Source organism: Oryzias latipes, chromosome 22, assembly GCF_053564925.1.
Source record: "Oryzias latipes strain Hd-rR chromosome 22, Olatipes_Hd-rR_3.1".
Classification (NCBI taxonomy): domain Eukaryota; kingdom Metazoa; phylum Chordata; class Actinopteri; order Beloniformes; family Adrianichthyidae; genus Oryzias; species Oryzias latipes.
This window is the reverse complement of record NC_136258.1, coordinates 2720951-2747376: the sequence shown is the minus strand read 5'-3', so window position 1 is coordinate 2747376 and position 26426 is coordinate 2720951. Positions and strand designations below refer to the sequence as shown.

The following is a 26426-nucleotide window of genomic DNA, read 5'->3' as shown; positions in this document are numbered from 1 at the left end:
ACATACAAAAATATGAATGTTTCAAATTAAGTGCAATATAAAAAACAGTAATGAATTAGAAAATAAGTATCACAATAGAAAATATTCAGATCATCAAAAGTTTTAAAGAGTACTAAAGAGCTTCACTTTTTACTTATTCGTCATGTCTATTCTTAGTAGGTTACAGAACTGTGCAGACAAATTATTAACATAGTGTTTGCATAATGTCTCAAAATCAGGACTATTTAGTTACTGCATGTCTGTCCTGAAACCAAAGTGACTAAGACCATACATTCACACTGTCCTGATTCTGAGCAGGATGAATAGACGACTGAACACTCAAGGAAAATGGATGCATTAAGTGAGAAACTGTGGTGAAAGCAGATGACAGATGCTGACAGGAGGACAAGCTTTTATTCATTAGAAAGAAAAGGTGAAAAAAAATTCTCTAAAGTTGTGATTGCATGTTGCCAAGCTCAAACTAACACCCCTCTTAAAGGTGAAATGAAGATTCATATTCTGAAGGATTGCATGTTACACTCTAACGAACGTAGTGTGACTCTCAAGGACAACCTTAGCTGTCGACCATGAAAGAATGCATCGCTTTTTTCACACTCCCGGAGTAAAAATTCTATTTAATTCAACTCGAATACTTTATTAATCCCGAAGGTGAAATTGGGAGTTATAGTTACTCATTTTCTGACATTATTCAGGGAATCATTGAAGCTGGCTAAAGCTATGGGATGGATCTCCTGTAGCAGTCGGTTCTGTAGCTGATCTGAGGAAGTCTCTGCCTGAAGACTGTTGTTGAGTCATTTACTGAGAAAAGGATGTTCAAGGTTTTCCATAATGGCTTTTATCTTATGAAGAATCTTTCAAACCATTAGCTGTAAAGGCTCTAGAACAAAGATGACCTTCCTTTAGTTTGTTCAGTTGTGCTCATGTTAAGTCACTTGCTGCTGCTCCAGCTTCTGGATATGGATGTGATTTATAAAAGATTTGTAATCCTGCTGCTGCAGTTTGTGCTTTTTGGCGGCACTGGGTTTGATGCTTCACTTACTGACTTAAAACCTTTGGCGAGTTGACAAATATAAAAATGTAGCTGGGTAAATATAAGGGCAGTTTACTATGAATGGAATTTACCTGAGAACCTTTAAATATGGACACACCTTGCACATGACACGCATTAAAGAACATCCAAAACGCATGCTCTTGAACGCACATAGGTCTATGGTGTTCACACTGGACTCGTTTTGGCTCTTTTATAGTGAATGTTAATAGCACACTAGGAGAGGTTTGGTGCAAAATGTTGAAGTGGTACAACTCTGTTGAATCTTGCTCCAGGCTTTTTCTTTCACACCTCTATTCTGATAAATGAAAGACTTGGTGTAATTTCTCCTCCTTGGTTATTTTCAAATGATTGGCATCCAGACATCCATACATCACTACCAGAGTCTCTGACTGATCAAAGTTTGACCTGCGTGTAATGGCCACGTGTTTTGTACGCAGAGCTTGTAAATGACCTTAGAAATTCGTGTAACTACATGTGAATGCAGTAGTCTTGAACAAGGAAGCAAAAAACAAACAAACAAACAAAAAATATATATATATATACACCTTGAAACCAGACTTAAAATTTTATTTTTGAAGTAAACATTGTATTTGTCATTGTTAAATTAGCAGGTTGAAAAGCAGTCAAATTGATTTAGTTCATCTTTTATTGTAGAAGACATTTTTCCTCTTCTTCAAGAGACTTTATTAATTATGAAATAGTTGGTCTATATGCATTTAGAAGGAAGGTGTTTAAGACTTAAACCCTCAGTCTATAGGTTAGGAGAATTTTGGGCTATAACAGAGTCACTTTAGATGACCGTTTTTTTTCCCTTCTACTTTAATGGACTCTATCTTGATGAGTGAAAATCTACACAGACACGAATGTTCATGGGGAGTTGCTCTCTTCTGCAAACTTCCTCCAATGGTCCTGGTTGGAACTGCAACATTTAAATTTTTCAGGGGCAACCATGATGCAGAACAGTGGCCATAAACAGTGGCCAACCTCTGATCAGAAGATCACAGGCTTGTGTGTCAAACTGTCCCTGTGCACGACACTGAACGCCACTTTGCTCCTGGTGGTTATAGGTTGGTGCCAATGTAAAACAGCTGAGCAGCCATCAGTGTGTGAATGTGAACGAATGGGACTGCGATTGTAAAGAACCTACTAAGAAGGTGGTAAACTGGTTATGAGTATCTCAAAGTCTTCTTTGCAGAAGCGCCAGACTGCAAATGATCCTTTAGTAACTCTCTACTGTTTGAGGAGGATGGCGATCTGTTTCCCACAGGCGCCTTGTCTTAAACAAAGAGTTCACATGTTAGCATTAGAGACACTGAGGCTCTGTACGAAGCGCGTGCTACGGACTAAAACAGCTTCCTTAATGAGCTCGTATTTATCAGGCGAGAACTGTAGAGCCGATAGCAGGAAGACACACGCGGGGCGGCTTCAATATTTTTCTGCCGGGGACTTGACGTGCCGCGGGGCAGAGAGCGACTTTCTGATGACAGACAGAATTTGCGCTCAGTGCATTTAAACACGCATCTGCAGTGACGTTTGTATCAGAGGATGTCCAATTGGCCGTTCTGCATGTCAATCAAGTCCCGTACTTCTCGTGAGAATTTGATTGGCTGGTGGATTTTTAAGAAGTACATTTTTTTAATCTTTGCTGGGCTGTAATCTACCCTCATGTCCTTGAAGATCGCGATCGACGTAATCAGCACCCCTGACTCATAGCCTCTTGAGGACATTTATGACTTCTGTAGAGGACATTTATTTTTGGTTTGTGTCATTTGTATCATTTGAAGTTCTCTCGTAAAACCCAATGTGCTTAAATAAGGACATCCTAGTATATCCCACTCAAGCATGAGTTTGGTCTCCTGGGAGATAAAACTGACTCTGCAGATGTCAGAAATGAATAGACTGGTTCTCAGCAAAAGGAGTTAGTTGTTCTATATCATGACATGCAGGATAATTGAATGGTCATCTCACTCCTTGTTTTCAGCTGACCTCGCTATCCAGCTTCTGATGCATATTTTCATACTTTAAACACTTTAAATGCACATTTTGAAAAAAAAAATCTTTTTTTGTACTTTATGGTTTTGTGTTCATTAAAATAAAAGTTTACTTTGGGAATCTGCTGTCTAATGACATTTGTTGGATTCACAAACTTTTTCAAAAGTTTTCATCTTTAAGGTTATTTGCAAACTGCTGATCAAATGTGATATTTATTCCTTCCAACTGGATAATTATATGTGGGGCTCAGGTGAGGTGACAGCATACTGCTTTCCTGTTAATATTGCAGGCTTAAAGGGTTAAATATACTATAACAATGTTTGGTAAACAACTCATTTTAAAATATGCTGAACTTCTTAAAGGTTTGTGATATTTTGATAGTTTTCAATCATTTAAGGTTTTCTTGGGTTATTCTGATTAATCCTGCAGAATTTTTCTTTTTCTTTTTCATGACCCACTGTGTCGCAGCAACACCTGAAGGTGTGATGCTGTTGATGCAGTTAAAGGGGAAATCTGTGAAAAGCTGGTCTAGCTTTTCCAGCACTTCTCCAAACAACCGGCAGCCCTGCACTCAATCTCAATGCACACATCAGTGAATTGCTCATACTGACATCTTAACCAGTTTTACAGCCATTATGGGAGATATGACCTCAGGAGAACACCACTCGGGGACACTTAATGCTCCAAGCCCAACAAAAGTCACTGCTTACAACACAGCAGAATCACTTTCAGTTCTAAAGCCTTTTACTACAGACCATTCAGCCGACATTTCGAAAATAAAATTTCGATTTTATGTTACAGATTTTATGTTCTGTTGAACAGGTTTGGACTTTAAATGCAATGTTGCTTTTGTCCTATTGAAAATTATCAATACTGTTTAAATAATTAACCCTTGTGCTATCTTAGATGACCCCCCCTTACATTGACGTGTTCACCCTACCATGACAAAGGTGGATAAAGGTGGAAAGATTTCATGTAATCCATGGACACCAGTGAAGATCACAAATCATTGAAGAAAAAAGGTTCAGAGCACTGTCTAGTGGGTCTAGATGACCCAACTCCCGATGGTAAAGTGCCTAGGATAGCACGAGGGTTAAAGTCACATATATTTTAAATGAACAACCAATCAATATGCCTGACCTTAGAGTGAGGCTCACAGATGACGTATCCTTGCATTCTCATGCCACACGACAGTTTTCTGTAATAAAGCTTTATCCCCTGTCAGATGACTAGGAACGAAAAAGTGAAATTGTACTTTAATTACAGTTGTGTTCCTAAGTTTACATACCTTGGAAGAAATTATGATTTCTTCATCATTTTTCAGAGGACTTGAATGATAACACAATAGTTTTTTTCCCTCTTATAGTTAGAAGTTGAGTGACGCCATTTATTGTCAAAAAGATTCTGGTTACCCTTTTTAAATCACAATGACCACAGAAAGTTCCCGAATGATGCTGTTCAAAAGTATACATCCCCTGATGACTTTGTTCTGTAATCACTCAGTGTGTGTGTGTGCGCGCAAAATATGAAGTAGGAGTTCAATTAGTACTGTGTAAAATTCAATAAGTATGAGTTTGGACTTCCTTTAAGATTTGCATAAAATCCCTCGTGGGCCCCCCTTTTCCCCGGGTTGCTCCTCTCCTGGGAGGGGGCGGCTAGCCCCTGCCTTGCTCCTCCCTGGACCAACCGTGGGCCGGGTGGGTGGCAGCCTGGACTGCGTAGCGGGTCTCCCTTGGGGGGTCCTGGCTCGTACCTGGGGTTGGGGGGATGCTCAGAACTCCTGGGTGGTGACTGCAGAAGAACTGGATCTCATAGTTTTTGCACATATTGTGGTAAAGTTTTATCTAGTTTTCTATGGGCCCCCTTCTCGGGTGGGGCCCTGCGTTGGGCCCTCCCGGCGCAGCGGGGGGCTGCTCTCCTGGTTGGGCTGGGGCGGCACTCTCTTTCTCCCCATGCCTCGCTGCTCTCTGGCTCTGGGGGCCTCGCGGCGGTCCTGCTGGCCCTGGCTTGGGTGGCGGATGTGCTCGCCCGGGGGGTGGTTGTTCCCTACCTGCTGCCGTGTGGCGTTGGGGGGTACCGGCTGCCGCTGCTGCTGCGACGGGGTCTTAGTGTGGGGATGGCTGGGCACTCTCTTTCCTTCTTTTCACATTCCACCATCCATTTTAGAAGAACATAAACACTCACCTGAGAACAGGTGTTAACTCACCTTGGCACTAATAGTTTGCATGGTAGAATGAATGAAATATTTCACACTAGTTGGTTTGAAGGCATAAGTATGCGTGTGAACACTATCTGTATTGGTTACATGTTGACATGTGAACATTTTTTGCAGCTAGCAGGTGTGTTGATAACATTTGAGTGTGTGTGGACAGGCCCCGCCCTTTTTGTACTACATTTGAACCGTACCGTAACGATAAACAACCAGCAAACCTGTCTGCTCTATGCTGCTTCATGGTCTTACCCCCCTTCCCCTCCTATTATCACCCCCTACCCCCCCCCCTCTCTAACATCCCTCCCTCTTCTTCCCTTCTTTCCTTTTCCGTCCGGTCCAACACCAAAGATTTTCAATCATGGTTGAAATGAATAAAGTTTGGCCTCAATTACAAAAGGGGTTTATTCAGACATACCTTTGGTTTGACTGAAGATAAATAACTCCTGTTGTAACAGTAAAATATGTCCAACACAAGAGGCCCTCAGCTCTCATCTGCCTGCCCAGCTGTTGGACAGGACTAGTTAAAAAAAAAAAAAAGATTTGCATAAAGAAAAGTTAAGAGATCAAACATTTTACAAAAAAGTCAAATTTGTAGATGAATGGATAGGCATGTTTGGGAATGTAGTTTATTTTTAGAAATGCAGTCTGAATGTTTAATTTAATCTTGTTTAGCTGCTGGTGTGTTTTCAGTTTTTTCAGGTCTACCAACACAAACATGAGCATGTCATTTAAACAATTCATAATTAAAATGTACTTTTCAAGTATTATTGTGCTTCAGCTCCCAGAAGTTTTTTAACTATCTAGCTGTTGACCTAATTTGAACTCCTTAGATGTCTTTGGAAGAAACCACTGGAGGACTTTGGGGATAGTTTCATTCCAGGAAGGTTTCACGATGACTAGATTTGAAAAGTGCTTTTGTTAACACTTTTTTCTTCCAGGAATGGAACCTGAAAGCACTGGCTGCTGAGAACACACCTTAAATTGTGCCAGACTAAGATAAAACGGACTGCTAAGTTCATACTGGGACCTGACTCACAAGATGGTTATTTGTTATTGTCTTCTTACATTCTGTTCACCCGTGGATCACCATAGAATACATATCCAGTAACACAGCAGCTTTCATGACAGATACATAGAAAGCAAGCTGGGCTAAAAATTGCTGCTCTCAGTCTTGTTTTATGAAAACACTGTGGTTGTCGACATTCATGCTGATCTGCTCTTTAATTTATACTTTTAATTAGTTTGTTGGTTACGATTATGTTTATCTGTCCACTCACATCATCTAAAATCTCAAAAATGTCAGATTTTGTCACTTAATCAACAAGCAGACACTCAGACTTTAAAGACGATGTGCAAAAACATGATTATGAAGTAGGTATGTGAAGTAATGCGACGTACAGGGAATATGCAAAGACAAATTAAAGTGTCATTAAGCTGAGCTGGTGGGAATGAAGAGCAGCAAAAACCAGCAGATGTAACAATGAAGACAAGAACCAGTGGGGGAGATTGCAGATCAGGACAGGGACACGTTTTTTTTATTTTTTAACTTGTCCTGTCCAACAGCTGGGCAGACAGATGAGAGCTGAGGGCCTCTTGTGTTGGACATATTTTACTTTAACAAGAGGGGTTATTAATCTTCAGACAAACCAAAGGTATGTCTGAATAAACCCCTTTTGTAATTGAGGCCAAACTTTATTGATTTCAACCATGTTTGAAAATCTTTGGTGTTGGACCGGACGGAAAAGGAAAGAGGGGAAGAAGAGGGAGGGATGTTAGAGAGGGGGGGGGATAGCAGGGTGATTATAGAAGGGGGAGGGGGGGTAAGACCATGAAGCAGCATAGAGCAGACAGGTTTACTGGTTGTTTATCGTTACGGTATGGTTCAAATGTAGTACAAAAAGGGCGGGGCCTGTTCGCACACACTCAAATGTTATCAACACACCTGCTAGCTGCAAAAAATGTTCACATGTCAACATGTACACAAAACAGATAGTGTTCACGAACGCGTACCTATGCCTTTAAACCAACTGGTGTGAAATCTTTCATTCATTTAATCATGCAAACTATAAGTGCAAAGGTGAGCTAGGTGAGTGTTTATGTTCTTCTAAAATGGATGGTGGAATGTGAAAAGAAGGAGGAGGAGCGCCCAGCCACCCCCACACCCAGACCCTCGCCGCAGCAGCAGCGGCAGCCGGAATTCCCCCAACGCCACACGGGAACGGGCAGGGAACAACCGCCCCCCGGGCGACCAAGACCGCCACCCAGGCCAGGGCCAGCAGGACCGCCGCGAGGCCCACAGTGCCAGAGAGCAGGGAGGCGCGGAGGGAAAGAGAGCGCCGCCCCAGCCCAGCAAGGAAAGCAGCCCCTCCGCCGCGCCGGAAGAGTCCAACGCAGGGCCCCACCGGAGAAGGACGCCCACAGCCCCAGACGAGCACCCCACCACCACCCAGGAGTTCCGGGCATCCCCCCGCCCCAACCCCAGGTACGAGCCAGGACCCCCCAAGGGAGACCCGCTCCGCACTCCAGGCAGCCACCCACCCGGCCCACGGTTGGTCCAGGGAGGAGCAAGGCAGGGGCCCGCGGCCCCCGCCCAGGAGGGGGTTAACCCCGGGGAAAAAAGGGTGGCCCACAAGGGGTGTTATAAATATGGCCCGACCAGGCTCGGCCACTGTTGTTGTGTGTGCATGTGTGTGTGTTTATGTTGGAATGTATATATTGAAGGGGGAGGGGTGTGTGTACTAAGGGGGGTGCAGTTAAAATTGGCGAGTAGGGCACTAAGGGGACATCTCCTGATTACTCACAGTGATGTCCCCTCACCCTCCCCACCAAGGGGCCCTAAATGTCTAAGGTGCGGTTAAAATTGGCGGGTAGGGTGCCAGGAGGACATCTGCTGCTTGCTTGCAGTGATGTCCAAGCACCCCCCCTACCAAGGACCCTACATGTCTAAGGTGCAAATAAAACCGAAAGAGGGGGGGCCCACTCCATACGGCAACCATAGGAGGGGGGCCACTGCCAAGTAGCCCCCCCCAAGGCGCATCGCAGGCTAGACCCCCCACCCCCTCACCCTAATATGAGGTTATATGAGGAAGGGTTAGGGTAAGTTGGGGACAGCTGGTAGACTGTCCCCCGGTGGTCAAACAGCTGTCCCCCAGCCCCCCCCCAGCAAAGGGGCCAGGGCCACCCAGCCCAGGGGCCCCATCCCCGGAGGCGCCGACACCCCAGGCCCGGCACCACCCGCCCCACACAGAGAGAGAGGAGCCAGAAAGCGTCGCCCCCCCCCCCGAGCAAGCCCAGGCCCCCACCCCCAGACGCCGGCCCTAGAGGAGATGAGTGTATCGTTAAGTATTTTTAAGGATAATGTAAGTTACACGCACTTATAGTGTACGGTTATCTACGTAATAAAAGACACATACAATACACTCGCATCTCACCTACTTTACCCTTACTTTACTCTTACTAAGTGTTTTCTTTGACCTGTCGCCCGCAGCACACCCGTTGGAAAAAATGCACAAGAACAATTTTGCTCTATGGGCTCACCTAGTGGTCTATGACTGGTACTGCAGGCAACCTTGGTGCCCCGTACAAGTTTGCCCAACCTCTCATCCGCAGTCCACCCGTACCCACCCAAAAGGGCAGTTGTGACTAAACTGGCCTAAACAAGTTTTCCGCTGCGTTACAAAAGTGGGAGATGGCTGATGTTAAGACTTTGCACATTTTGCTCTTTCTAACTCATTTAAACATTTTTTCATATCAATTTTCTGGATTAAGTATCAATTCTGACATAATCTGTGATAAACATAGTCCTTTTTGAAACTACCTGGTGACACTTATCGCCATATTCTCCCAAACATTAATTTAAAAGATGGGATAGATCAGATGATCTGATGGAACCTTTGTGTCATCAACAATGACACTGCAAATGTTTAATCATTAGCATTCATGTTGAGCAGCCCAATTTTAGGTTTTTCTTTAAAGAAATAACTAAAATGTGTGGGAATTAGGCTGTCACTGAGTTGGCCTTGAATCTTTGATTCAGTCACTGTTTTAAATGCAAATGGCCACGGCCTCTAACCTCACCATCATGTTGAGGAGCACAGATAGCAGGGGTTCAATGTAGCTTGGTATGCTCTGGATTTATGATGAGATGTGGTTTACTACATGCTGCTCATTTAAACATGGACCAGGGGGTTAAAGGTACACAGTGGTCAGGCCAAACAGAACCAACGTAGGGCTGCTATCAGACATTACTTATCATACAGATGAATTATGATGCAGAAAGTATAGGCTGGAAATATCTGTCTCACTCTGCTGAGTGGCTGTGTTCCTGCAGGAACACTCCCAGCATCAACAAACCTAAATTCACTCAGTGAAAGGGTAACAAGTTTAAAACCATATAAAAAGTTGAAAATAATTGAAAATGTATCGTCATTGTGATCAATGTATCGCAAAAGACGGCGTAAGCTGCGATAAATGGTTACCTCGGCAAGAGGACTGGAACTCCCTTAATAATAATAATAATAATGGATTGGATTTATCTGCGCTTTTCAAGACACCCAAAGCGCTTACATTGTGTCCATTATTCATTCACTCCTCATTCATACTTGGTGATGGTAAGCTACGGTTGTAGCCACAGCTGCCCTGGGGCAGACTGACAGAGGCGTGGCTGCCATTTCGCGCCTACGGCCCCTCTGACCATCACCGGGATCATTCATACACATTCACACACCAGTGGAGCCACACTGGAGGCAAGGAGGGTGAAGTGTCTTGCCCAAGGACACAACAACATTTTGGCTGGTGGGAGCGGGGATCGAACCGCCAACCCTTCGATCATTGGACAACCCGCTCAACCACCTGAGCCACTGTCGCCTTAAATAAGCAGCCACTGGGCTCTCGCTGTTCCAGTGCGTCCTAGGCTTCAAATCTCCGTTCCTCCCCTGGGGGGTCCTTTGGAGCCTCTGCCTGTAGACAACTGGCTCTGCTATTGTAAGGAGACATGGGAGGTGGCCCATCTTCAGCTCTCTTGACAACAGTGAGGGGAAGAGGGGGTGGGGTTGCTCTGCACCAATGGTCCCGCCCACACCTCCAGGGTGAATTTTGAATAATCTCCTGCTGCTCTGCAGAAACTATGTTCTAGAAAATGGCAGTTTGTTTTTTTACTGGGAATACTTTAGATTAATTAGGTACAATTCTGACAAAGGTGTGATATAGTTAACATCCATCACAAAACACTGCAAAATCTGCTGCCACTGCAGCACCTAGTTTATGTTTCCACTCTTAATTTGAGATTGCATTAATTTTGTACTGCAATGTGGAGTAGAACCACATGGAGTAAGTTAAAAAAAAAAAAACGAAGTAAAAAAAGACAAACTTGGTTTGTTTGTCTGTGGCATTGAGATTGATCAGTCAAATTTTTGTGAAAATAGTTCCAAATTAGATTGAAGAGTAGGTAATTTCATTGGTGCAAATATAACAAATAGTGCCTCGCAAAGCAAGTATTGATGGAAAAGTGATAGCAGACAGGATTATAGAAAAAAATATTTAAAATTAAATAGCAATACATATTAATGTGGACAGTTTGCAGCGTCATAGTTTTCCCTCTTTCACTTTTTGCTCTCTTTATATCCCCTCATTTAGGTCACCTTTACTGTCTGATTACATGTGTCTGCTCCGTCTTATTTTAGCCAGAAGCATGCACATTTTAACCCCATGAGGGCTTCAGCATGCCGAATTTCTTTTTTATTAAAACTATTCTTAGTCTGCTGTTGTTCTCACATCCAAGAAACAAAGATATATTTTTGGTTCCTTGAAATGATTCTTTTTCTTTTTTTCAATGCACTTTCTAGAATTTACAAATAATTTTTTGTTGTTTAAGTTGTTATAAAGTCACCACACACTGAACATCTTTTATAGTGACTTGATAAAATCTGTCTCTCTCTCTCTCTTTTTCTCTCTCTCTCTCTGCTTTCCCTAAATTAAATATTGACATTCTATGGAATTTGCAAACTGCACTACCCTTGCCACAAAGAAAATAGATTTTTCCACCATATACACAACAATAATGCAAGGCAGCAGCACATCTACAGATCCTTTTGGCTTCGATCTGAACAATGAGCACTTTTAATATTGCTCTGGAACTCTGAATGGATAGTTCTGAATGACTGAAAATCATGTTCTTAAAACTATTTTCGTCCTATTTTAAATAAGTTTGGTTAGGGGCGATATCAAACTAAAATATAAATAAATATCTTTAGCTACATACCTATTCCTCTTATGAGAAAAGACAGTTAAGGTTTGAAATGACCTTACAGCCAGACAAACCATTTGGATGAACTCTAGAGGGTTCAAGAACAGCATATGCTGAAATCTATGAAGGATTTTTACAAGAATTTAATGGGTTTCCCACAGACAGTATTTTTTGATGACAGTTAGGCCTCCATTACAGGTTTTTCAGGACCTACAAATCAATTTTTTGAGCTTTTAACCCTTGTGCTATCTTAGATGACCCCCCCTTCTATTGACGTGTTCTCCCTACCATGACAAAGGTGGATAAAGGTGGAAAGATTTCATGTAATCCATGGACACCAGTGAAGATCACAAATCATTGAAGAAAAAAGGTTCAGAGCACTGTCTAGTGGGTCTAGATGACCCAACTCCCAATGTTAAAGTGCCTAGGATAGCACAAGGGTTACGTGTATTACAGTGTTCATCCCTCACAAAAAGAAACCCAGGAGCGGTATTTTGATCTGTTCACACATTTCTGAGTATTAGTCCAAAAACCTGCGCTGTGAGCACCAGCCCCTCCCAACCCATGAAAACGAGTGGATTCTCACAGTGAAAACAGCCCCCAGGCTAACACACACGCCCACTTTTTCTGCAGGGCTAACTGATCGTCAAAACACTTCCCTTTTACATGCAAAATATGCACATCCATCTTTGCAAAAGTTCGTATGTTGTTTGTTTTCATGGGCGTAACGTAGACACGCTGATGTCATGCAATGGGCGGCACCCACAAGGAGCGAAAGCCTGTGCCTCAGAAATCGAGTCGTCTTACTTCGTGGTTGGAAAAGAGCTCAGGCAGATGCTTGCACTGTTTTTGGTGCTTTTTAGATGGGGTCTGATCAGCTGAACAGTGTAATAACTCTAAAATCATATTTTTTCATTCAAGTTGTGCAATGCCATTTTTTACCAGCTGGAGTCAAGCTATATATGAAGCACTAGCCCCCACATCTAATGAAAACACTAGCCTAGTGGTAAAAGTGTGGATCACTGTCTAAGAATGCTTACAAGAAAGGATGGGTCTCACTTTTGCTAATACGAATAAATTCAATATGTAATCTTTCTTTTTTTTATTAACACTGAAAATCAACGAATCAACAGCACTGAGCTACTAATTTTGGTGGTGTGATAGAGTAAAAATATTACAAAATGTGTCTTGATATCTTTTACAACATCTGCAAATGGGAAGGAGAACTGAACTTAAATACTCCAGTGCTGTGAAGTGAAGTTGTGGTATTATACTTGGTCCATCAGCTCCTGCCAGTCTGTTAATCCTGTGCTCTTTGTTCATCATCTTTGACCTCTTCTTCACCCAGAAAACTGGATTGTTCAAAGCTGGATAAGTCATTGCATTGATGAAATCCCTCCATTCATCTGGCCCGCAGATAAGTTCCCTTAAATTCTTCTACACTGCCTGTGTCTGCCTTCATGTCAGATTATTATTACTTTATGAAACCCCAGTAAGTCCAGTAGATCAAGGGAGATACATTAGTTCAAAGTGCAATTTACCATGAGTTCACTTACGGAATCAGCAGATTCCCAAATGACACTGAAGCCACCAACTGGTGCCACGGGAGACTGCTAGTTACTCCATGTTAGCTTACTTCTTTTTGTTTTGTAGTTCTCTACAAAAATGAAATGTGCAGTAGAGAAACGAAAAGACACACAAGAGTTTGCACGAATTTTCAAACCTTTTGCAGAAGGGGAGAGGTGGAGAAACACGACCAGTTAAGCTTTGTGGCTCTCCGCTCTCTCTGTCCTCAAGGCAAAACGGCTTTTTTATTATTCAGTGAGGGAAGATGAAAACATACAAAACACTTCATTAGAATGGTGTGCTTTTTTCTAGTTTGCAGGTGTCGTGGCTCCATTAACACTACAGTACAGAAAGAAAACAGAGACCAAAAGTCCAAAACAGGCCCACTGGTGACCTCGGCACATATTATCTGCTACTGAGGGCAGGAATCAAGCATATGTCTGCAATACAATACACATTCGTATATAGAATCCATTAAATGTATAATAAAAGAACATAGAACATATGATGTAACCCCTGTAATGCATAATAAAAGAACATGAGAAATATGATGCAACACCTGTACACCCCCACAATACCCCTGTTTAGATCTTCCAAAAGAGATCCAACAAACAATGCAATCACTAAGAAGAAACACCACCCCATAAAAGAAAACACAAACCCAGAAACATCACTACCGATTCAAAGTCACCGCATCCCCCTCATCCTCTTCCGCAAAATCACTAAAGCCCCCCCTTGCCGAAAGCAAGGGCATCATCGCCTTCGGGTCCTGGCGCTCAATAGTCGACGAAATGAGGCGGACGATAAGCGAAAAAATGCAAGGAACGCAACAACAACCACAAGTGACCAAAACAGCAACATACACAGCAACCGAAACCATGGCAAACATACCCAGACCCTTCCAGCCGCCCACAAGCCAGGACAGCCAGATATCAAAGGGGTTCGCAACACGAACCAAGACGAAGCACATTATACTGTACATAATTAATCCGATCAACATTCTTATTGGGTGTTATCGGAAACAAGGCAGCCACGACAGGGATATTTTCAAAGCCCGCTGCAATCTGATCCGCCAATTCAAATTAGTTTGGAACTCCACGAGGTACGCCATCTGCATTAATATATGTAGGAGAGGTCATGGAGAGGTCGAAATTAGAGGAGCGTGCCAAACAAGGAGAATGTCGGCGCCTACGGACAGTTGGCATCGCGTCCACCAGACGCAGGTTAACATGAGCAAAATTAGTACCTATCAAAGCAAGCGGAGCACTTAATCTCACCATTGCACACACACCTACTGAACGAAAGGGAATTCGGGTGAGGAGACGCTCGTCTCCACAAAACTAATAAAGGCCAGACCTGGCCCAGGGGCCAATCAAAGAATCGGGAAATGTAACATTACACCAAGCCAACGGCAGGGTGCCAACATCCAACTGAGGCGAGAGGGAGGTGAAATTAAAGCAAGTGTATGAACCATTTCCAGAACGCGGGGTAAAGGGACCAGAATGAGTATTGTTAGGAATGGGAAGGAAAAGACCAACTAACGTAGCACAAGCAGGTGGAGCGGCCTTTTTAGTCACATTCATCATACAACCAAAACCCCAGGCATCGTTTTTTTTAAACGCATTAAAGTTTTTTATCATCAGAACACAGTGGATTCATAAGTTGTCATTTTAAAATACAGATATTGATTAGATTTTCCCTTTTTGTAATCAGTGATGTAATATTTCCCATAAAAAAAAAGAATAAAAAAAAATAGTGGTCATGTTGTTCAAATTGCTTTTAAAATCCAGGGCTCTAGATAGTCCTGCGCTATATAGAATTACTATGTAGCAACGTGGCTAACGGAGAATGTCTGAAGGCCTGTTCACACCGGGACGAATTTCGCCCGCGATTTTCGCCGACGTTTAACGCCTCGTGACTAAACAAAGGGCACCAATGTGAGTGTGCACACCGACGCGAAAAAACACCACGCGTCAAAGCGTCACTTTTTAAAAAACGCCTCGGGTTCGTTTTTTTGGTTCGACGCGCCGCGTCAAAAACTATACGACCAATGAGAACGGCGCTTTTGCACACGTGTCTGGAGCTTCTGAAGTTACAGTAAAACACAACTTGGGGGCGCTCAAACATCAAACTGCCTTTCTGAGCACATATACCAGCGAAGAAGATAGACGCCAAGTAGCGTCTACACTGCAACGACGAAATAATGACGGACATTTCAAAATATCCCCGAACCAAGCACCAGTTGGAGCTACTGGTGCTTGAAATATTCATGTTTTCTTTGTATGATTCTGACAAGCGCGTAAATACTTGCTCTCTTCTTCTGAGCCAAAAGCGACTTTAAGAAGCGTAAAGTTGCGCAGCGCCACCTTATGTACAGGAGAATTTCTGTTTTACACTAAGCGCCATCTAATGGCAGGGAATGAAATTGCATGTTCGCTCGGCTCATCGTCAGCGAAAATTGCCTGGGTGTGAACACAAAAAACGTGGCGAAAAACGCTGGCGAATAACGCCTGGCGAATATTCGTCCCGGTGTGTACGGGCCTTGAATGACTGTGACATTCAGCTATCCGGGTTAGCATGCTTCTGGGCCGTCAGGATGCTTGTCTAGGGGGGTAAGACCCGCGGTGGAGGACTGTGTGTTTACATCAGGGATGCCTGGTGCTGGAATGCCAGAGTGGTCTATCAACAGTGCTCCCCCCTGGCTGAGTTTATGATCATTTAATGCCAGCCGTTCTACCTGTCAAGAGAATTTAGCTCCATACTGCTGGTAGCAGCATACATCCCTCCCAGCTCCACCACCAACAGGAGTGAGGCTCTGTATGAACTACACCAGCACATCAGTGAGCAGCAGACAGCACACACTGATGCCTTCCTCATCCTGGCCGGGGACTTCAACCACGCAAACCCCAAGAGTGTGTTTCCACAACTCCATGGACATATCAACTTCCCCACAAAAGGTAAAAACATCTTGGGCAATGTTTACACCCCACACAATGGAGTAAACAAAGCCCTTCCCCTCTCCCGCATGGGCGCCTCAGACCACACCACTGTCATGCTAATGCCAGCATACAGGCCAAAGGTCAAAGCCATCAGACCAGCTAAAAAGGTGGTTCGGGTGTGGCCTGAGGGATCTACTGAGGCTCTACAGGACTGCTTTGCCACCACTGACTGGAGTATATTCAAACAAGCAGGGATCTATAATGACATCACTGATCACCAGGAGTACACAGAGACTGTCACATCCAACCAAAAGCCATGGCTAACGGGAGACGTCCACAGACTCCTGAGGGAACGGAACGCTGCCTTCAGAGCTGGGAATGAGGCTGGTCAAAGAACAGCCAGGGCCAACCTGTCACGAGGCATCAGGGTGGTCAAGAGGGAGCACTCCAGGAGGATGGCTGACCGCTTCACCAGGAACCATCACGGATAACAAGCCCGCCCCACAGGCCTGCGACAACTCAACCCCTCTGCTGGACCAGCTAAACACCTTCTTTGCCCGCTTTGAGGCAGACAACAGCATCCCGGCACAGAAGACTCCTCCCCCTCCCAGTGACCTGGTGCTGAGGCTATCACGTGACAGCGTGAGGCGCTCACTGGGAAGGATAAAACCACAGAGAGACCTGACAACATTCCTGGTTGTGTCCTGAGGAACTGTGCTGATGAGCTGACAGATGTCATCACCGACACCTTCAACCTCTCACTGAGCCAGGCTGTCGTCCCCTCATGCTTCAAAGCCCCCACCATCATCCCGGTCTCAAAGAAGTCTTCTCCCTCCTGCTACAACGAACCCGCCTGATCGCTCTCACCACCATTCTCATGAAGTGCTTTGAGCGGCTAGTCATGCATCACATCAAGTCTACCCCCACTCTGGACCCCTACCAGTTTGCATATTGGTCTAACCGTTTGACCGATGAGGCCATCTCCACAGCCCTCCATTCGGCCCTCACCCACCAGGAAACAAAAGACTCCCATGTCAGAATACTTTTCATTGTCTTCAGCTCCGCCTTCAATACCGTCATCCCCCAGAAGCTCATCTACAAGCTGGACCAACTAGGACTCAACACCTCCATGTGTAACTGGCTGTTGGACTTTCTGACAGGGAGACCACAGGCAGTCCATGTCGGCAACAACACCTCCAGCACCATCACAATGAACACAGGGGTCCCCCAAGGATGTGTGCTGAGCCCCCTTCTCTTCACTCTGCTGACTCACCACTGCACCCCAACATCAAGCTCCAACCTCTTCATCTAGTTTGCTGATGACACAACCGTGGTGGGTCTCATCAACAACAATGAAGAGACCCCCTACAGGAGTGAGGTGAACAGGCTGCTCTGTGGTGCAAAGACAACAATCTCCACCTGAATGTGGAGAAGACAAAGGAGATGGTTGTGGACTTCAGGAGAACTCCCACCCAGCACGCTCCACTGATCATCAATGGTGCTGCTGTGGAAAGGGTGAGCTGCACCAAGTTCCTGGGGGTGCACATCTCCGATGACCTGTCTTGGAACCACAACACTGTGTCACTGGCTAAGAAAACCCAACAACGCCTGTACTTCCTCCGCAGACTGAAGAGGGCCAGAGCTCCTCCCCCCATCATGCAGACCTTCTACAGTGGTGCCATTGAGAGCATCCTGACCAGCTGCATCACTGTGTGGTACAGAACCTGCACCACATCCTGCCGGAAGTCTCTGCAGCACATTGTGAAAACAGCTGAGAAGATCATCAGTGTCCCTCTCACTGGGCTTCTGGACATCTATCATTCCCGCCTCACCCACAAAGCCGTCAGGATTGCAGTGGACCCCTCACACCCATCCCAGAGACACTTCCTCCTGCTGCCATCAGGGAGGGAGACTGCAAAGTCTCCAGGCCAGAACCAGCAGACTCAAGGACAGTTTCCTCCATCAGGCGATAAGGAAACTCAACTCCCTCCCTGCCCTACCCCCTCTGCCCCCTCCACTCCCTGCTACAAACTCACACTGAAAAACTTTCACACCTGTTCAGAACATCATCTTCACCAAAGACAGCTATCTCCGACTCATCTCCTTACTGTTCTTAGCACTGTTGTCTCTTTAAACTGCCACTTTAACCATCTCATTGCTCTTTTGCACTATTCAGATTGTTATTCTTCTTCTTCTTATAACTGTTATCTTATCTATTTTATTTTATTATTTTATAAGCTGCTTGCACAGTGGGGCGAGAGGAAAGTAATTTCATCTGTGCTGTGTGTCTTGTTTTGCAGCATATTTGACAATAAAGCTGACCTTGACTAGACTTTGACATTTTAGTTGTTAAGGATCAGGGTGGGAATTTGGACATAGCCTATGAGTAGTTTGTTTAAGTGGTGTGTGATATCATCATCAATAATCGTATGCCCCCGTACTGATCTGGCAGGCCATACACATATTGTACCTACACCTGCTCTGTTCTGGGATGACCTGGAAACTAGAATCTGTCATAGACAATCCTCTTCATCATCATCATCCTGTGCAGGGGACCGTGGGTGCTCTGAGGAGCTCCTTCAGTCAGAGACTTAACACCTGTGAGGTCGATCCTATGAAAAGAATTTTTGTTCAGATTATACAACAGATTATTAATAGATAAAAACTGTAGGACCATGGGAGATGTAAACACACCGACCTAATTCATATAAAGGCCCAATTCACAACTAGAGGCAGCTGAAGGTATATATAAAGAAAACATCAAACCAAAAATCTAAACCTGTTTGGAACATCAAACCAAAGAAAGTCCAAGACTCTTAATTTACCCTGTGTTGTTGTATGTTGTATAAACTCTACGCCTTTACCTTTGTTGGTTTTTTGCAATGTTTTTTGGTCTTATCTGCCTTAGGACAACAAATGTTATTTAGCTTTTGTGCTAATTCTGGCACATTGTAGCAAAGCTAGAACATAAGCATTGAAAAATATGCATTGCTCTGATTTGAATAAATGCTAACATATTGTAAAGCGGCTGAAATGAGCTTCCTCCTCAGGGTGGCTGGGCGCTCCCTTAGAGATAGGGTGAGAAGCTCGGTCACCCGCGGGGGGCTCAGAGTAGAACCGCTTCTCCTCCACATCGAAAGGTGCCAGCTGAGGTGGCTCGGGCATCATCTGCTGCCCCCCGACCCGGTCCCGGATAAGTGGAGGAAGATGGATGGATGGAACATATAGTCACAAATACAGTATCAATTCCATGTTGCAGATAGAGTGCAATTTATGTAGATGAAAACAAAAAGAACAACAGGGCTGTCCCTTCTTTTTTTTGCCCGGACGTCACAGTTCAATTCTGAGGCGGAGATGAAAACCAGACCTACATTATCTCCATGTCATCACAAAAGAGACAGGCCTGATGAGGAGGGGAAGAGAAGGGCACCATTACTCTTCCCTCATCATCTCCATTGTTTGTGGGATCCTTTTCATTGCTAATGCATGGAGCCAGAATGAAAGGAGTGTTTCAGGGTTGTGTCAGTGCTCCTCTGATATTAGATAGCACCATTATGAAACACAGTCAGCGGGAGATTTATTGAATAATTAATTGTTGATGAAAGACACAGACATTCCTATGCATTATTCAAACTGATACTAATTAAGGTTTCTGCAATCCATTGAATAAAACAGTAGAGAAAACAACTTTACCTGTTACATTGCACCGCTGGTCATACGACTGCACCATTTAGCTAAAGAAGACCTCCAGTGGGATATGAATTAAAATGTAAGCTAGTAACATTTCCACTAGATTTCAGCTCTAGAATCGAAATAGTGAATATGAACAGTTTGCCTCAGTTTTTATTTTTATTTCAAGCTCTACCAGCACAGGTCGCTAACACCCAATTTATAAGGTGGGACAAGACAATAACCAGATTCATATGGGACAATAAAATATCCAGAATAAAATATGGCACCCTCCAGCTTCCAAAAGACATTGGAGGTATGGCACTACCAAAGCGGAAAGAATACTACATCGCCTCACAATTACGGTACTTATGCTGTTGGTGTAACCCCCATTATACTGGAAAATGGAAACATACTGAATGTGAAACATTACAAGAACCCATTCAAAACATTATCGGAGATACAGAGTTATATGAAATAAAGAAAAGGCATTTAGATCCAATAACAAATCATACACTAAATGTATTGTTCAAACTGCTGCAGAAATACAAAATCTTAAATAGTGAAAAAAAATTAAAATGGGTAGCATATGACAGGCAGTTTAAACCAGCATAATACGATGAAACCTATAAATATTGGACTACAAAAGGAATTACAGCATGGTGCCTGTTAGAAAAGGACGGACAGCTGGAGAGTTTTGAGAACTTGACTAAACAATTTCACCTTGAAAAACAGGATTTTACAAATGAGAAACTACTATAAGAAAGCATTACAGAGCGACTCCTCTGGGGATGAGGGCGGGATAGTTCAAACAATAACAAAGGCGTATAAAGACAACAATACTAAATTGATTAGTACGTTATATAAATCCTTAGTGGAGTATGACAAAAACACAACTTTAAAAGTAAAAGATAACTGGGAAAAAGAATTAAACATAAAGATAGGGTGGGGTCATCTACGCATTCTGCAGGACTGGTTAGACATGTGGAGACACCACCATACCACCACTGGATCCCGAACAGGGAGAGAGTTTGCCTGGAAGAACCTTACAAGATTTTTCATAACGCCTAAACTGAAGAACAAATAGTTAAAAACAAATCAGAGCTGTTGGCGTGAATGTGGAGTAATAAATGTATGTTGTAATGTTGTATTTTGGAAATGTCAGAAAGTAACAGGTTTTTGGAAGATGGTGGGTGATCTCACATGCAAAGTGCTTGGATGCACAATTCCTTTGTTACCAGAACTGTTTTATTTGTACATGTTCTCAGGAAACTCAATCCACCAAAGTGACAAATACTTATTTAACCCTTGTGCTATCCTAGGCACTTTAACATTGGGAGTTGGGTCATCTAGACCCACTAGACAGTGCTCTGAACCTTTTTTCTTCAATGATTTGTGATCTTCACTGGTGTCCATGGATTACATGAAATCTTTCCACCTTTGTCATGATAGGGAGAACACGTCAATGGAAGGGTGGGTCATCTAAGATAGCACAAGGGTTAAAGTTATGTCACTAGCTGCCAAAAGAACATTAACCAGGAACTGTGGGCACTACGGTGATCCCTTCAAAGGAGCAATGGACATAGACAATCAACAACATATACTCAATGGAAATAATAACATACAGACTGAAACTACAATAAGCACAATTACACCGAAAGTGGAAAAACTGGACACTGTATAACAGATAGACATATGAAGCACCTAGAAGTGACCTTTTTTTGTGATGCTAGTTTGTGTTTGTGTAAAAGAAGTAAGCTAGTTTAGCTGCATTATGTCACACTGACCACCAGATTAAAGTCTGGCTTTTGTTGCAAATTATAACAAAAAAGGCTCGATAAGAAAATATGTACGGATTGGTGACCTTTTTTATGTTTTGTTTTTTAAGTTAGATTTTATGTTTTCTTCCAGAAATAGTGTCCATCTATTTCTGTTCAAATTAATTAACCATCAGTATAAAGAGTCTGGTTGTCAGGATTCTGCCTCTCCTTTTTCCTCTGGTAATAATGTTCATTACATTCACCTGTTCAGCAGTGTCCATATTTTCTTTGCTCTTTTCACTTCATGGCAGAGACTTGTCTTCATCAGCGACCTTCCAGCCTTGGGACCATTGTCTGTGGTCGCCTTTCTGTTTTGGACCTTGTTTACACATTTGAGTCCTGCATTAGCTACTGTGAGTACCTCTACCTGGAAGACAAGATGTTGAGACAGCAATACGTGATTGCTGAGTTTTGAATGAGTGCATACCGGAGTGCAGACTCAACTCTCAATGTCAGAGTTCTTCTGGTTCTTTACTTAGAGTCCCACTCCAGTTATCTTTTGATCTATTTAAAAATCGTTCCCACTGGTTCCAGCCCCCCACATCCCCAGCGTAATATTACCAGTGCAACAAAAACAGCGCGCAATAATGGAGCTACCCAGCCGTACATCTTTGAGCCAGATTCCAGCTCAGACAAGGAAAACAAAGACGTACATGGATCTAGTTTTCTACAAGGGGGATCCATCGGAAAATCCATCCAAAATTATTGTGAATTTGTCAATTTTTTGCACTGTTCAGAAGCATTTACATGTAGGCTGTAGTGATTAGCATGTCTAGCCTGGTGGTGCCTCATGATATTGAACTCATTGAAAACAGTTTGCAGCCTCTTGGCATATTTGGCAGAAACTGTTGTTTCCTATTTCACTGAAAAAAGCTGCCAATTTCCACTTGTCCTGGAAGCGGTGGCCTCTCACTGTCAACTTTCCTTTTTTATATACAGTTGATATTTTGGAAATGACCTAGAAAGTGTTACAGAAGGGTAAAAATTCAGCTAACCGCCATCAATAAATCCTACAAGCAGTTTTTAAAAAGTGCTGGGGGCCGCATATTTTTGTTTTTATGAAAGGCTGGTAAGAATTTCATTGCATGTTACATTTGGCCCACGGACCGGACTTTGGACATGCACAATCTATAATACATGCCAGACAATGATACAAAAAATATCCATATGCTGCATTCTTCATTCATTTTTGTTTGAATCATTCTACACACAAAAAATCAGAGCATAATTCTCTAATATCTGTTGTAGCTAAAGGTCTGATAAATGAAACAAAAGGAGCTTCAGAGACGCGTTTTCATTACTGGATCTGTTCAGGGCTGATAACAGAAATCTTCTTTCCGAAATTAGCCCAAAGAAATGTAGGTAGGAAAGGAATTTTCAGGTGAACGTTGTCGTCATATTCACCACCTTTGAAGCATGTCTTCTTACTGTTGTCTACCTGAGAGCGTGAGGCCTGAATGCTGTATCAAATGCTTGTGCTCTTTTCAAAATAACTCTGGAGAGACAAAAATACAGACAAGAACAATTTTTGGTAATACAGTCGTGACAAAACTGCATTGGACGGAAAAATGAAAATTGAAAATGCCAGACTTCTCACTGTGCCCATTCTAACCTCACCCCTCTATAATAATTGTCACCAAGAGTCACAGTGAGAACTTGTGTCTCTCAGTAATCATGTGGAAAATATTGAATGTTTTATAAGAACTTGTCAAGAGTTATTGAAGATGAGTAAGTAATGGCTCTTTCTGCCCATCTGAGTTGGGATTTAGCAGCTGTTTCTCAGCAAAAAAAGCTATTGATAGAAGTAAGATGGATGTATCCTCCCTATCTGGTTACTGTCTAACACCACAATATGCATGTTAAAGCACTTAGATGCAAAGGAATAAAACTGCAGTTTAAGATTTTTTCGTAAAGTTTCGATCTTTACATGGAGACAAGTAAAATAACCTTGATTACCTTTGATTAATGAACAGGAAATAAGCTACAAAAAAACCCAAGCAACTGGTTGAACAGTTTTTGTCTTGTGTTATAGAAGTAAAAGTCATTTTTAAAAGATACAGAGAAGTACCAGAAGGGCACTCTTTTCTTTTGTTATTTTGTGTGGAGAGCATTCTTTCTTTGGGAAAAATCTGGTTGTTGATTTTAGTTTGGTCTTTATGTGTCAGGAACTGGTAGTTTAGGGCCCAAAATGCATTTAAAACCCAATAAATGAAATTGATCATGAAAAAACGATTACATAAAGTAAAAGAAAATCTCACCAACTATTTTGGTCCTGTTTCCAGTTTAAATTTTTACTTTTTACAACTGACTGACTGGTGGCGTGCACACGCAGCGGCTCCTCCCTCCCCCAATCTTGGGTGTATCCTGTGTTTTTGGGTTTGGGTTTTGTGTTTTTAAGTTTTAACTGGGTTTAATTGTTTTAACCGAATGTGCACATACAGGTTCTGCTCACCGACGGAGCCACTGTTTCGGAGGAATGTACCAGTTGAGCTACGTGACTGTGGTCTGCTTCGGACAGAGTGGAGGCGCCACAGGCGGTCCATGAAGAAGCAAAAGAGAGGGAAGCGTGGAGGCATCCGTGCTAGGCTAACAGCTAGTCCTAACCGGCCAGCCCAGTACGATCTCTGGACAATAAACTGGACTATATCTGCCTGCCCCGCACATCGTCCAAGCCTGCAAGTAAGTGCTGTGTCTTTGTCGTTGTGGCAACGTGGCTAACAGACAACGTCCCGGACTTTGCCATTCAGCTAGCCAGGTTAGCATGCTTCTGGGCCATCAGGATGCTTGTCGAGGGGGGTAAGAGCCGCAGTGGAGGACTGTGTGTTTACATCAGGGATGCCCAGTGCTGGAATGCCAGATTGGTCTATCAACAGTGCTCCCCCCTGGCTGAGTTTATGATCATTAAATGCCGGCCATTCTACCTGTCGAGAGAATTTAGCTCCATACTGCTGGTAGCAGCATACATCCCTCCCAGCTCCACCACCAACAGGAGTGAGGCTCTGTATGAACTACACCAGCACATCAGTGAGCAGCAGACAGCACACACTGATGCCTTCCTCATCCTGGCCGGGGACTTCAACCACGCAAACCCCAAGAGCGTGTTTCCACAACTCCATGGACATATCAACTTCCCCACAAAAGGTAAAAACATCTTGGGCAATGTTTACACCCCACACAGTGGAGCCTACAAAGCCCTCCCCCTCCCCCACATGGGCGCCTCAGACCACACCACTGTCATGCTAATGCCAGCATACAGGCCAAAGGTCAAAGCCGTCAGACCAGCTAAAAAGGTGGTTCGGGTGTGGCCTGAGGGATCTACTGAGGCTCTACAGGACTGCTTTGCCACCACTGACTGGAGTATATTCAAACAAGCAGGCATCTATAATGACATCACTGATCACCAGGAGTACACAGAGACTGTCACATCCTACACGAGGAAGTGCATTGACGATGTCACAGTCACCAAACCCATCACCCTTCGAGCCAACCAAAAGCCATGGCTGACAGGAGACGTCCACAGACTCCTGAGGGAACGGAACGCTGCCTTCAGAGCTGGGAATGAGGCTGGTCTAAGAACAGCCAGGGCCAACCTGTCACGAGGCATCAGGGTGGTCAAGAGGGAGCACTCCAGGAGGATGGCTGACCGCTTCACCAGGAACCATCACGGATAACAAGCCCGCCCCACAGGCCTGCGACAACTCATCCCCTCTGCTGGACCAGCTAAACACCTTCTTTGCCCGCTTTGAGGCAGACAACAGCATCCCGGCACAGAAGACTCCTCCCCCTCCCAGTGACCTGGTGCTGAGGCTATCACGTGACAGCGTGAGGCGCTCACTGGGAAGGATAAAACCACAGAGAGCCCCAGGACCTGACAACATTCCTGGTTGTGTCCTGCGGAACTGTGCTGATGAGCTGACAGATGTCATCACCGACATCTTCAACCTCTCACTGAGCCAGGCTGTCAGAGGTTCTTAGAACTCTTGTCACTTTAACCATCTCATTGCTCTTTTGCACTATTCAGATGGCTGTTATTCTCCTCATTATAACTGTTAGAGGAAAGCAACTTATCTGTGCTGTATTTCATGTGTATGCAGCATATTTGACATTAAAGCTGACTTTGACTTATTCTTTGACTTAGTTGCACTTGGTATAAGACAAAACGAACCTCCAAGTAACTTTTATGAAACAAGTTTTTACTTTACATATTGTAAATCTGAAGTTTAATTTGTGAATGGTTAGCTCTCTTGTTTCAAGAAACAGACTTGCTTATTTATAGAAAATTGAAATTAATTTTTATCTCTGAACACGCTAGGAATGTATTTTACAACAGCAGGACAATAGTTTTAAAGTTAACATACATATATGTAAAAAATGTTGATAATTATCTTGAAATGTGTCACTCTATTTTTCTTTGAGATGAATATGTTCCAGAAATTATGGACTTTTAAAGCATAAAATTAAATATATTTGGAGTAAATTTACCTACTATAAAATATAAAACATTTTTAGCAAAACACAGCTATATAAAGACAAATTTTCAAATTCCAGAAAAATATACTTAAAATAAGAGTTTGTAACTCATTTCAAGATTTCATTTTGTCTTATAAGGGCAAGACTACTTATTTTTACAACGGAAAAACATCTTGTGTTCTATATGTAATTTTACTTATTTTGAGAATGACATTGTACCAGTGTAAAAACTCGAAAACCATACACATTTATACACAAATATATACACTGAGGGTAATTAACTGAAATGAAGATGCCTGTGGATGATTATAAACATTATGTTTTAAACAACATTCCTTAGGGTGGCTGTAAGAGGCTCAACGGAACTGCAGCACACACCTGCGCCCTTCGTTTAAGAAACAAGCAATCCTCTCTACTATCCTCTACGGCAGGGGTCGGGAACCTATGGCTCGCGAGCCATATA

The 26426-nt window shown here is 43.3% G+C and overlaps 1 protein-coding gene across 3 annotated transcripts in view; it reads left to right on the top strand.

Moving 5' to 3' along the window:
* Positions 1-26426, top strand: part of LOC144988994 (uncharacterized) — a 65596-nt gene that overhangs the window by 22438 nt on the left and 16732 nt on the right. Inside the window, exons 1-2 of one of the 3 annotated variants that reach the window (XM_078940536.1) lie at positions 19179-21846; positions 23935-26287. In XM_078940536.1, coding sequence (XP_078796662.1) covers positions 24274-25164 — 891 coding nt within the window. In that variant the 5' untranslated portion in view covers positions 19179-21846; positions 23935-24273 and the 3' untranslated portion in view covers positions 25165-26287. Of the gene's footprint in view, positions 1-19178; positions 21847-23934; positions 26288-26426 lie in introns of those variants that run through there. The other 2 variants (XR_013653112.1, XM_078940535.1) reach the window with 2 other exon arrangements.